The 13,309-nt window shown below is 49.1% G+C and overlaps 1 protein-coding gene across 5 annotated transcripts in view; it reads left to right on the top strand.

Moving 5' to 3' along the window:
- WDFY3 (WD repeat and FYVE domain containing 3) overlaps positions 1-13,309 on the top strand; it is a 103,046-nt gene that overhangs the window by 59,602 nt on the left and 30,135 nt on the right. For 4 of the 5 annotated variants that reach the window (XM_068165712.1, XM_068165708.1, XM_068165710.1 and 1 more), the window contains 14 exons: positions 453-605; positions 1,268-1,341; positions 1,446-1,607; positions 2,892-2,986; positions 3,671-3,791; positions 4,454-4,671; positions 5,499-5,734; positions 6,963-7,097; positions 8,521-8,700; positions 9,146-9,379; positions 9,766-9,865; positions 10,699-10,859; positions 11,373-11,602; positions 12,655-12,764. In XM_068165712.1, the coding sequence (XP_068021813.1) occupies positions 453-605; positions 1,268-1,341; positions 1,446-1,607; positions 2,892-2,986; positions 3,671-3,791; positions 4,454-4,671; positions 5,499-5,734; positions 6,963-7,097; positions 8,521-8,700; positions 9,146-9,379; positions 9,766-9,865; positions 10,699-10,859; positions 11,373-11,602; positions 12,655-12,764 (2,209 nt within the window). The remainder of the gene's footprint in view (positions 1-452; positions 606-1,267; positions 1,342-1,445; positions 1,608-2,891; positions 2,987-3,670; positions 3,792-4,453; positions 4,672-5,498; positions 5,735-6,962; positions 7,098-8,520; positions 8,701-9,145; positions 9,380-9,765; positions 9,866-10,698; positions 10,860-11,372; positions 11,603-12,654; positions 12,765-13,309) is intronic. The other variant, XM_068165709.1, reaches the window with a different exon arrangement.

Here is a 13,309-nt window from a genome sequence, read left to right on the forward strand (position 1 = left end):
GAGGAGAGGCTGAGGGAACTGGGGATTGTTCAGCCTGGAGAGGAGAAGACTCTGAGGGGACCTTAGAGCTACCTTCCAATAGCTGAAGGGATCCTGCAGGAAGGCTGCAAAGGGACTTTTTACAAGAGTGTCCACCACAGGACAAGGGGAAATGGATTTAAAGTGAAGGAGAATAGGTGTAGGTTGGATCCTAGGAAGAAATTTGTCACCTCAAGGGTGGCAAGAGTCTGGAATGGATTGTCCAGAGAGGCTGTGGATGCCTCCTCCCTGGAGATGTTCAAGGCCAGGTTGGATGAGGCCTTGAGCTTCCTGGGCTAGTTGAGAGGTGTCCCTGGCTGGAAGGTTGGATTGGATGGTGTCTAAGGTCTCTTCCAGCCTAGGCCATTCTCTGATGATTCTGTGGCTGTTGTGTGTTGCAGGCTACTAATCCCTTTTCTGTGTCCTTGCTGCAGTTGCTGGCAATGCTGTTGAAGAAGAAGCGCTCCCTCCTGAACAGCCACATACTCCATCTGACCTTCTCCTTGGTGGGAACTGTGGACAGTGGGCATGAGACATCCATTATTCCAAATTCTGCTGCCTTCCAGGATCTGCTCTGTGATTTTGAAGTATGTAAAGCTGCAGAGGGAAGTGATGGTGATGATGCTGGGTGGTGATGAAGTCAGATGCTGACAGCATAGCTTAAAGACTGAACAACAGCAAACGAGGCTGTTACCCTGAGAACCTCCTCTCCTACCTGTGGTGCAGTGAAGCAGCTGAGCAGCAAGATCACTGGCAGCTTTCCCTGCTGATATGGCTTGAATTGCAGCACAGGAAAGATAAGCATCTGTTGGGAGGGAGTCAGGAGGAGGCCACAGAGATGATCACAATGATCAGAAATGTTCTCTGCTGTGAGGAGAGGCTGAGTTTGTCCAGCCTGGAGAAGGCTCCAGGGAGACTTTATTGAAGACTTGCAGTACTTAGAGTACTTACAAAAGATGAGGACCATCAGACTCCTAAAGTTTTGAGCACAATATGCTTCCAGGGAACATGTTTGGTACCAACATGAATCTCTTCAGTCTTTGCTAGTCCAGGTGTAACACTTGTTTGAAGCTGAAGGACAAACAGTTGAGGACCTTGCAGTGAGCCTTTGAGTGCAGTGACCAGGTAGATAGTCTTGTAGGTGAACAGGTCTAATCTCTTCAAGCCATTCATACCCTTTGGTACTTCAGTGTCAGGGTTTAAATTGGATTTGTCTACAAAACATCTGATTGTTTGCTCTCTGTTTCAGGTGTGGCTTCATGCACCCTACGAGCTGCATCTGTCACTGTTTGAGCACTTCATCGAACTCCTCACTGAGTCAAGGTATGAGCTGACATCAGCCTAGCAATGAGAATTCCAGGTCTGGGTAGTATTCAGTATGCTCCAATTTTCAACTGGCATCTCCTTCCTTCCTTCCTTTCTTCCAGTGAAGCAGCAAAGAATGCCAAATTGATGAGGGAATTCCAACTCATCCCCAAACTGCTCCTGACTCTTCGAGATATGTCTCTGTCCCAGCCTACTATTGCTGCCATCAGCAACGTGCTGAGCTTCTTGCTTCAAGGCTTCCCTAGCAGCTATGACTTGCTCAGGTAGTCCACAGCTGTCACAGTTTTGCTTTTCTTGGTTTTGTTACATTGGTGATCTTGGTCGAAAATACTTCAGGGTCCTACAGCTGTGCAGCAGCACTGAATGTTCCTGTATGAACTGGTCAAGAGCTGGGCTGAGCTAGAGCAACAGTTGGAGTGAAACTCAGTTTGTCTCTGACCAGCTATGAGTGAATGATTGAACTGGCTCACTGCTCTGCAGGCAACAGGCAAAGGTGCTGTGTGGTGACTCTTATTCATGTGAAGCACTGAGCACTCTCCTTAAACACCATGGAGTATTCCTTGAGACAGGGCATGATGATTACTTCTGGCTCTAAGGCAGCTTTGGTTATTCTCCTTTGTGAAAGGTTTAGGTCAAGATTTTGTCCTAATGCTCACTGTTTAAAAAGCAACCTATTGAAGGCTGTCAGGTACAGCACTGGTTATTAAGACTGCTGAAAGTGACACACAGAATGTCAGTTTGTGCACATCAGGAGTATTTGAGGTGCTGCTCAGTGAGTTCAGCTCCCTCATAGCTGACATTTTTCTCATCTTCCATTTCTTTCTCCTGGGAGTTGATAAAACCCTGCAGGAGTAGTTGCTTGCATCTGAGTGGTCATGTTTCCAGCTTCTCACTTCAAGTACAGCTAAAGGAATTGGAAGCAGCAACCTGAACATCTTGCCTCTCATTCTTTTAATTATGGAGGATCCAAAAAGATGGTTCAAGAGCAAACCAGTGGATTTTATGCTTAAGTGGCTCCAGGACAGAGTTAGGGATGCCTGAGCATTCCTGGTGCTCCTCACTGGACATAAAACTGTTGTGTAACTTGGGAGCAATTATACTATCTAGGGAGCCTTTCAGGTTGGCAAAGAGGAGTATATTGCATCTCCTTTTTTGAACAGCACATCATCATCTTGCCTTGAGAGCCATGACCTAGTGTTGCATCACCAGAGTCAAGTACTCACCAGGTTTGATGTAACACTTGTTCAGCTGGCAGAGAGTTCTCCCTTCTTTAACTTGTGGTGTTCCTTTTACTAGGACTTGGGGCTGTTTCCTTTCCTGAGTTCCAGTGTTTTCAGGGGCCCTTACCTGCAGGCTGCAAAACTTCCATGATTAGTAGCTGTTACTTTGGGCTTTGGCTAGTAACTTTAAGTGGAGACTCTCTTCCTCAGTCTTCAGATGTGAGAAGCTGGGGAGTTGGAGTGTATCCCTCTCAGCAGTGCTATGGTTTTCTGTTGGAGAGTGCACCTGTCACATCAGTGAACGATGTTTTCTCTCTCTGCATCGAGGTTTGGACAGTTCATCTCTTCCACCCTACCTACATTTGCAGTCTGTGAGAAATTTGTGGTCATGGAAATAAACAATGAAGAAAAGCTTGACAGTGGTAAGTGCTGGCATGGCCCTGTAAGCTCTTCTGTACTTCAGATCTGTGAAACACAGCAGGAGTGTCTCTGGCAGTGTTGGTATTGGGTCTGACCTGGCTGCCAGTTGGCTCTGATGCTGCAGTGTTCAGTAACTGTTAGTTTTCAGTACTGTGTACAAAGCAGTGCAAAAAGCAGGTGTTCCCCTCCCTCTAACCCTGCACAGGCATGCTCTGGTTCCTCCACCTGCTGCTTCAAACCAGCTGGTGCATCTCTGCTTCTCTGTGGGGAGAGAAACAAAGCCTGCTAGGTGTGGAGAAGGTGAAAGAATGAGCTAAGGAATGCTTGGTTTAGAATCATGGAATTGTTGCTCTGGGAGGAGACCTGGAGGTGGTCAAGAAACCTGGGGCCATGGTTTAATGGCCATGGTGGTGTTGGGTTGATGGTTGGACTGGGTGATCTTGGAGGGCTTTTCTAACCAAAACAATCCTCTGCTTCTGGAATTCTCTCCTGGGAAGCTGCAATCCCCTTTTGCCCATTCTTCAGCTGTGAGGATGGGGCACCAAGCAGCTCTCAGCAGCATATTGCAGGCTGCCTGCACTTCAGCACTGCTTCCTGACAGCCTGAGTGGGGTCAGGTTACACCTGCAACCTGAATTCAGGAGTAGCCTTTCAAATGCCTCCTTTTGCCTTGTTCTTTATGCTTAGGAACAGAGGAGGATTTTGGAGGGCTTGTTTCAGCTAATCTTATTCTGCTGAGGAACAGGCTTCTAGATATCCTTCTGAAACTTCTCTACACATCTAAAGAAAAGACAACTGTGAACTTGCAGTGAGTACAAAAGTCCCAAACCTGAGGTGGAGAAAGGTTGTCATTCTTTTATTTCATTGAGGAGAATTATGCAGCAGCCCCATTTGATTCACAGTCAAACTGGAAGAAGCTGGATTTAGATGAGACATTAGGAAGCAATTCTGCCCTATGAGGATGCTGAGGCACTGGAACAGGTTGGCCAAAAGTTTTGGAGGCTGCAACCCTGGAAGTGTTGAAAGCCAGGTTGGCTGAGTCCTTGAGCAAGCTGTTCTAGTGGAAGGTCTCTCTTTCCATGGCAGGGGGTTGGAACTGGATGATCTTTAGGGTCCCTTCCAACCCAAACCATTCTGTGATTACCAGTGGAAGGGATAAAGAAGATGCAGTCTTGATTTTCATCTCCATGCAGCAAAAGACTGAAGAAGTGAACAGCAGCCAGATGGCTGAGACAGCCCACCCTAGGTCCCCTGGGGCCACTCTCAGGGGTGTAGCAAAACTCTCCAGTTACACAAAAATGAGCTCCAAGTTTCTTCTGGTGTAGCAAACTCAGCTAAGAATACAGTGAACTCTTCCAAAGACCTGAACTCTCTCTGATCTGGAAGCCTGCCCTGGGGTGGAAGGGAAATGCTGTCAATGAGGCTGACTTATGGCTGCTGATTTGATTTTCCCCTTTTCTCTTTGATTAGGGCCTGTGAAGAACTGGTCAAGACCCTGGGCTTTGATTGGATCATGATGTTTATGGAAGAACACCTGCATTCCACCACAGTCACAGCAGCCATGAGAATCCTGGTGGTCCTGTTGAGTAACCAGCCCATCCTTATCAAGTTCAAGGAAGGTCTCAGTGGTGGAGGCTGGCTGGATCAGACAGACTCTGTCCTGACCAACAAGATTGGTACAGTGCTAGGTATGGCACCTCAGCCCCTGACTGAGGGCTTGTGGGGAGCAGGTGTGCATGTGGAGTCATGGAGGCAGTGAACTGCTTGGGTTGGTGGAGACCTTGAAGATCATCCAGTCTGACTGTTCTCTAGCTCTGCCAAGGCTGGGGCTAAACCATGGCCCTCAGCACCACATCTCTGCCTCTTTCGAACACCTCCAGGGGTGGGGATTCAAGCACCTCCCTGGGCAGCCTGGGCCAGGCTTTGAGAACCCTTGCAGGGAAGAAGTTTCTTCTAATATCCAACCTAAACCTCCCCTGGTGCAACTTGAGGTCATTTCCTCTCTTCCTATCCCTTTTTACTAGGGAGAAGAGACCAACCCCACCTGGCTCCAGCCTCCTTTCAGGGAGCTGTAGAGAGCAGTGAGCTCTCCTCACAGCCTCCTTTTCTCCACACTAAACACCCTCAGGTCCCTCAGCTTCTCCTCTCCAGACCCTTCCCCAACTTTTTTGCCCTTCTCTGGACCCCCTCCAGCACCTCAGTGTCCTTGGAGTGGGGGTCTCAAATCTGACCCCAGTACTCAAGATGTGGCCTCACAGGAGTACAGTCACTTCCCTGGTCCTGCTGGCCCTGCTTTGCAGCAAGAATCTGGCTGTGTTCCTGTGTGGCCTTCCCTGGGTGCTCCTGCTCTGGCAGGTGCCTTAGACTCGCTGCTCTCTGTCCCTTCCAACCCCAACCCCAACTTGTAGTGTTGATTTCTGAGGAGGTCCCTTCTGGAGTTCACTGCCTGAAGGCAGTTGCCCCTCAGGCCCTTCCTCATTTACACCTCTTGCTTTTCTGTCCCTTCTCACCTCAGGGTTCAACGTGGGCAGGAGTGCCGGCGGCAGGTCGACGGTGCGGGAGATTAACCGGGATGCTTGCCACTTCCCAGGCTTCCCCATCCTGCAGGCCCTTCTCCCCAAGCACACCAACGTGCCTGCCCTCTACTTCCTGCTCATGGCCCTCTTCCTGCAGCAGCCAGTCACTGAACTGCCCGAGAACCTGCAGGTCAGTGCACCTGGCAGCGGCAGGCAGTGTAAGCAGGGCTGCCAGGTAGGGATCAGTCAGTAAGATCTCAATGTCATTCTGTCTGTCCTGAAGGGAAATCAGGAGTTAACCAGGCCCCTCACAGTCACAGTGCCCTCCTGAGTGCTGAGCTCTTTGGGGTGGGAGGGCAAGGTACTGTGGGAGGGAGGACGTGGAAGCCAGCCTGGCAGGGCATAGCTGCCACCACTGTCTTTCTGGGCTGTTTGAGGCCACAGAAGAAGACCCCAGGGGTGAGCTGCCATTGAAGGATGCATATTTCTTTTTGCCTGGCTTCTTTGATGTTTGAGGGGGTTTTGTTGCTTTATTTTATGGTTTGGTTTGGGTTTTGTTGTTGTCTGGGGTTTTTTAAAGAGTGGGGAGTTGCTGGGTTAAAGAGTCCATGAGGCTGCAGAGAAAACAAGGCAGCTTTTGCTTCAGTCTCCCTGGCTTTACAGGGAGACATCTCCCTTGGTGCTGGAAAACATTTAGTGCTCTCACTCTGCAGAGGCTGATGGTGGCCCTGGGTGGTGTGTAACTGAGGAGATGTTATAGGATCTACCACAGTCCTGGGAAGCCTTAGTGGGAAAAGGCCAGGTTACAGGCAGAGAAGGTCCTGTTTGGGATGGATGCAGGGCTGACACTTACTCAGTGTCAGTGAGAACTGGAGTGTAGCCATTCCAGAGCAGGAGGCATCATGCCTGCCCCTTTTCTCAAGGGGAGTACTTGACAGCACATTGAGCATTGTGGCAGGCAGGAAGCTCATCTCCTGCTTAGGGCACTGAAATGTGGCACTGTTACATCCAAACTAAATTCAACTACTTAAAATCCTCCTCAGCAGCACTCTTGGTGCTGAAGCTGGGCATTCTGGCCTTTCTTTTTCAATTGATTTCATTGTGTGGGCTTGCTGGAGAGCAGAATTTGCTTTGTTTGGGTTTGTTCTCCTTTTCCCCTCCTGTGAGGTACCAGCTGGATTTTACTGCTAGATGTGAGTGCTGGTTGTGCAGCACTTGTGCTCAGAGGTCTCCTTCAAAACACTTGAGATGTTCCTGAGAAGGGGAGAGTTGCAGTTATGTTAGCTCATGGTCAGGAGGAATTTACTGCAGTGACACTGGGGATCAAATCTGGAAGATGTGAAACAACTCATGTGTTAGATGCTGCCCAACAAGCATATCCTAGGTCAAATAGAAAGAACTATCAAATTGCCCTGGAGAAAGGGAGATTCTTTGACAGCTGCTTTCTTTCTCACCTCTCCCAGTTTGATTTGGACTCTATCTGGACATTCATCTTTGGAGTTCCTGCCTCCTGTGGCACCGTTACCTCTTCGATCCACAATGTCTGCACGGAAGCTGCCTTCCTGCTACTGGGGATGCTGAGGAGCATGCTGAACTCTGTAAGCACTGACCAGCTTCTGCTCCTCTCTGACTCTTCACAGCTGTTCACGAGATTGCCCTGTGGCCAAAAGCCCAATCAGCCACTTTGGGGCTTTGTTAATGTCATGACAAAGGCAGCTGTGAGTTAGGCCCCCAAAACCTGGGGGGAAAATGACCATTGTCATACTCTGTCTTTAGTTTTCAGTAGCTGTAGCAAAAGCAGTGGCCCCAAATGCACAGAAAGGCTGGGGGTTGTGTTTGGCTGCAATGAAAACAAGCCAAGAAAGCAGAAGAATGAAATGCCCTTGTCAGGGATCATTGAGTGTCTACCCTGCTGAACATGGTGGGGGAATGTTCGAGGCTCTCTCTCCCATCTGCTCAGAGCTAGGAGAGCTGCAGATTTTGTGCATGAACCTTCCACAGGCAGAGAAGTCCCCAGACTATGAATAGCCACACGCTGGAGGAAGTGAATTTGCTGCCAGAAAAATGTGTGGTCTGCTCATCTTGGAGTCTGATGGCAGCAGCAGTGAAAGTTGGTTTCTCAGCAGGGAAATTCTGCATTTCCTTGGAAGCAGAGTGTGGCATCTGCTGCAAATTACCTCATGAAACGTCTGAAAGGCAGCACCTGTTCAGCTGTTGCCTGTTTGCTCCCCATGCCTTTGTGATAGGCTCCAGAAAGCCTTGCTTGCATGTCTGTCCCACATTACAGTGGTCAGAAATGTCTTCTGGACTTGCATACATGACCTGCAAGACAAGTTCCTGTTGGTGTGGGTTCTGTCTCTTGCTGGTGACCTGTTCTGTTGTCTGTGTGGCCCTCAGCTGTTTGGAGCTGCTCAGAGACTTGTGCTGCCTCTGGCCCTGCTGCCTTGTGCTGTGTCATGAGGTGTAGAGAGACACAGATTGGTTTTGTTTGGAAAAGACCTTCAGGATCACGGAGTCCAAATATTCTCTCATTCTGTCAAGGCTGGTGTTAAACCACTGGGAGTATCTCCCCTCAGAGGGGAGATGGTCAGATGTGCCATCACTTTGAGCTGGCATGAGTCAGGTCACACTACCAACATGTCCCAGCATGTTTGGAATCCTTGCCTTGAGGAGAGATGCTGTGGCTGCTGGCCAGCCCCATGCTGTGAGCGTGGTCAGTCTGCTGGGTGCCATGGCCGCAGGTGCCTTGCTGTGTTCCCTGTGTGCTCGCTCCTGTGCCCTGGCGAGTGCTGCAGCGGACACATCCTGGATGTGTTCTTCACAGTAGTCACGTACCTGGTTATGTTCAGTCACTGGTGCTTGAAGCAGTGCTTGTCCATGTGCTTGACGACAACTGGCCTGATCTTTGGTCACGTCCCAGTGGCCTGTGACCCTGCAGCTCCTCCTGCTGCAGCTCCTCTGTAAGGAGCAGCCCTCGGTCGGTGCCGTCCATGCTGAAGTGCTGTGTGTTTGCCTCCCCAGCCTTGGCAGTCAGAGGAAGAAGGCTCTTGGCTTCGAGAGTATCCAGTCACCTTGATGCAGTTCTTCAGATACTTGTATCACAATGTGCCAGACCTCATTTCCTTGTGGATGAGCCCAGAGTTCCTGTGTGCCCTGGCAGCTACGGTGTTTCCTTTCAACATCCGGCCCTACTCGGAGATGGTAGGAAACCCTGCGGGGGGCATGCTCTGAGTCTTCCCTCTGTTCCTCTTCAGGATTTATCAGTTACAATTCTTAGAACTAAAGCTCTGCTTACCCTGCAGAAAGAAGTGGTTGTAAAGGCTGGGCTGGACATTTTGTGCTTGGGTTTTGGATCTGAGAGAATCAGAGAATTCTTTGGGTGGGCAAATACCTCTGGGAGCCTCCAGTCCAACCATTCTCTACCTCTACCAAGGCTGCTGCTAAACCATGTCCCTCAGTACCACAGCCTTGCCCTTTGGAAACACCTCAGTTCTGGTTTAGAAAACTGATTCTGAACACCATAATCTTGTAAAAAGGTTTCTGAAGGAGCAAAGGCTAAAGTGAAGAAGGCTTAGAAAGCCAGGACCAGAGAAAGGCTGCTCTTCATTTGCTGATCTCTGGGCTTTCAACCTGCTCTTCTGCACAGGTCACCGATCTTGATGATGAAGTTGGCTCCCCAGCTGAAGAGTTTAAAGCCTTTGCAGCTGATTCTGGCATGAACAGGAGCCAGTCAGAGTACTGCAATGTGGGCACCAAGACCTACCTGACCAACCATCCTGCCAAGAAGTTTGTGTTTGACTTCATGCGTGTGATGATAATTGATAACTTGTGTCTCACACCAGCCAGCAAGCAGACTCCTCTGGTGGACCTTCTGCTGGAGGTACAGCTTCTGTGGGCTTTGGGTTTGTGGTTTGAACTTACTGTGACACTTCATTCTCTGAAATGTTTTCCTCTACTGACCTTTCAAAGTTGGAGGAGTGATGGCCTGGGCTTCAGTGGAACCCTGGCAATTGTCATGAAATCAGAGGAGGAAAGGCCAAAGGAGCACTAGTGGCTCCTGAACAGTAGCTGCTCTGCCTTCCTGAGCAGCCTGGAGAACCTGAGAAAGCAAATGCAGAGGGTTTGTCTCAGCCAAGGCTTTCTACTTGACACAGAATGTTCAGAGAGCTGAGCTGGGAAGAGAGGAAGTCATCTAGGGCAGTCTCCCCTGCCTCTTGTTGCTGACTCAGAGGCAGTCATTCCTGAGCACTGTATTTCTCTTCTCAGGCTTCCCCTGAAAGGTCAACACGGACCCAGCAGAAGGAGTTCCAGACCTATGTTTTGGATGGGGTGATGGACCACTTGCTTGCAGCTGATGTTTTGCTGGGTAATATAACAAAGTTCAATTATCCATCCATTTATTTGAGCAAAAGCCTTTGATTATTTAACTGCTTCCTGATTAGTGTCCTGGTTAGCTACAACTTGATTGTCTTGGAGTTGGTGTTTTACCCTGCCCCTTTGGGACCCTCTGGGGTTAGCATGCCAAGGACCCAGTTAATAAATGGGTAGGAAGAGAATTAGAAGCTTACAGCTTGGATGGCAGTGGGTAGGCTGTCCCACCAGAGCATGTCTTTACATGCTTGTGAGGCAGCCTGTAGAAGTAATGCTGCTCAGGTGCCCAGCTGTGTTTTACAGTGGCCTGCTGGACTTCCCAGATACTCTTGGGCTGCTCTGTCTCTGCCCAAGATCTGACATGGCAGCATGATTTCTGTTCAAGAGGGCTTGTAAGGTTCCCCTTTTCTTGACACAGCAGTGATTGGTCAAGGAGTCCCATGAAAAGACAAGGAGTGATGGGGCCAAGTTACTGCTGGGGAGATTCCCATTGGACTCCAGAAGAAAATGTTTCCCCATGAAAACAGCTGGATATTGGAATCATCTCCCAAGGGAAGCAGTGGAGTCCCCTACACTGGACAGTTTGGCAGGGTGCTGGGCCAGCTCATTTCAGCTCTCCTGTGCCCTAGAAAGGTTGGAGCAGATGATCCTTGGGATGCCTTCCAACCTGGCATTCTATGATAGGATTCTATGATCATGAGAGGGAAGCCAGGAGGGTTTAGCTTTTCCTCTCTTGGAGCAGCCTAGGAAGTACAAAGCAGCAGCAATGTTTTCCTGCAGCTGTGGGGGGTGTGACAAATGAAGCAACCTTTGTGGTTTTGTCCCCAGGTGAAGATGCCTCTCTGCCTATAACCAGTGGAGGAAGCTACCAAGTGCTGGTGAACAATGTGTTTTATTTCACACAGAGGGTGGTGGATAAGCTTTGGCAGGGCATGTTCAACAAGGAATCCAAGCTTCTTGTGGACTTCATCATCCAGCTCATTGCACAGGTAACTGTTCCTCTCTTAGTCTGCTGGTGAAAGCCTTGCCACAGGTCACACTGAGGTCCATGGAGTGATGTCACTGTGCAGCTAGCTAGTGGCTACTGGTGGAAATCAGCTCCAGGGAGAAGGAAGGACCTTTGCAGTCCTGGTGGACAGTGAGTTATCCATGTGACAGCAACGTGCCCTTGTGGCCAAGAAGGCCAGTGGCATCCTGGGAGGCATTAAGAAGAGTGTGGCCAGCAGGTCAAGGGAGGTTGTCTTCCCACTCTGCTCTGTTGAGGTCACATCTGGAGTATTGCATCCAGTTCTGGATGTTAGAAATCCCAAGTGTCTGTATGGATGTTCCACCTCAAGTGTATCATCCTGCATCAATGTCCTTTCAGTCCTTGAAATCCATGGCATTGATGCTTTGAGTAAAACAGCCTTTGCTAAAAGTGAGCATGGGGCAGTTCAGGGAAGGTGGTGTGCCAGCAAACTGATTTTCTACTGTCTGATCATGGTTTTTTTCCTTCCCATCAGTCCAAAAGAAGATCTCAGGGACTCTCACTGGATGCTATTTACCACTGCCTGAACAGGACCATCTTGTATCAGTTCTCAAGGGCACACAAAACTGTTCCTCAGCAAGTGGCTCTCCTGGATTCCCTAAGAGTCCTTACTGTCAACAGGAACTTAATCTTGGGGCCTGGCAACCATGATCAAGAGTTCATCAGCTGCCTAGCTCACTGCTTGATTAATCTCCACGTGGGAAGGTAAATATCTCAGGCAGAAGCTCATGGCAGAGCCAGGGCTGTGAAGCACTGAACTGAGCTGTTCTGTCTCAGCAATGACACTCAGAGTGTAAGTCAGCACATTCTGGGTGCCTGTTGTGTAACTCAGCAGCCAGGGAAAGGCAAGCAAGCTGAAGGGATTCACTCTGAAGCAAAATTAGGTTTGAAGAGCCCAGCTGTGGGGAGCACTCCTACTCTCCTGTCAGAGAGGTGTTTAAAACAGTGTCACAAGTGCTTACCTAGCCATTTTGTTGTGCTTTGATAAGCTTTGTGTCAGGGGGGGTCCGGCTGGAGGAAAAAGGTCTTTGCTGCAAGAGTGGTGAGGCAGTGGTGCAGGCTGCCCAGGGAGGTGCTGGAGTCACCATCCCTGCAGGTGTCCCACACATGGCCATGGCACCTGGGGACATGGTTTAATGGCCATGGTGGTGTCAGGTTGATGGTTGCACTCAGTGACCTTAGAGGTCTCTTCCAACCATAACAGTTCTGTGGTCCTATGATGTGAAATGCTTTCAAGGTGGAAAGGACTGCTGGTACTAAGAAACTGATATCCAGAGGGATCTGTCTCTAGATTTATTGTCTGCTGAATCTTTTCATCCAAGTTCTGTCTCTCAGTGCTACAGAGCACTGAATGAATGCAGGTGGGTGTTGGATCAGATGCCCATGACAAACCAAGGCTGTGCTGCAGATTCCTGCCTGTGATTTTCATTTCTCCTTTCCAAACAAGATGTACATCATCTTGTGTCTCATCCAAAGACACTTGGGAAGCAGCAGCAGAAACCCTGATGCTCTCCATTTGTGGCCTTGTCTGGTTTGTGTTTCTTCAAACGCTCCCATCTTCCTCTGGTGCCATCAGGCTCCACAGCCTGTCACTTTTCATAACCCCCAGTTTAGCTTCTGACCATGGATTAGCAGGACTCCAGTGGACAGAAGGCAAGGCACAGTGCTGTAGTCCTGTCACAGGGAATCAAATGTTTTATCTTGAGGGTTTGGGTTTTTTTTCCTCTGGTTGTTGTGAATTTGTTGTGTGTTTGTAGCAATGTTGATGGGTTTGGATTGGAAGCAGAAGCCAGGATGACAACTTGGCACATTATGATCCCCTCTGATATCGAACCAGATGGAGTCTACAATCAAGATGTCAGTGAAGGTAATCTGAGAGTGACAAAGCCAGAGATGTCTGCTAATGCCACTGCTGTATTGTCATCACTAAGCTTTTACCCAGTTCTCTCAGGGCTGGGAGTGTGTGTGAAATACATCAAAAAACTAGATGAAAGCCCACTTACACATAGCAAGAGTGACATGTGCAGGGCCACTGACTGTCCTGTTAAAGAAGCAGGAGCTTCTCTTTGTTTTCTGGACACACAGCAGAGCTGGAAATGCTGGTTTGTATGCACTGTGAGTGGAGTGCAATAGGCATGGATCATTTTCAGTGTCCCCCATGGTTTTGCAGCAGCTGGATCTTAGATGAGTGCAGGCAAGAAATAATCAATATGAGCTGTAAAATGATTATCCAGTGGCATCTCCAGGATCTTTCACTCAAAGGGAGTTTATGAACTGGCTGTAGAAGAGAGGATTCAGTGATGCATGTATTCATTTCCTTACATAGAGAGAGTTCATATTTTGGCAGGTGTGTACTTAGGCACACAGCCAGGTGCAAATATTAAAGCATAATGTATGGAATTCTCTCTGTAT

Source organism: Melanerpes formicivorus, unplaced genomic scaffold (genome assembly GCF_026170545.1).
Source record: "Melanerpes formicivorus ecotype bairdi unplaced genomic scaffold, bMelFor1.0.p_v2 SCAF_92, whole genome shotgun sequence".
Taxonomy (NCBI): Eukaryota; Metazoa; Chordata; class Aves; order Piciformes; family Picidae; genus Melanerpes; species Melanerpes formicivorus.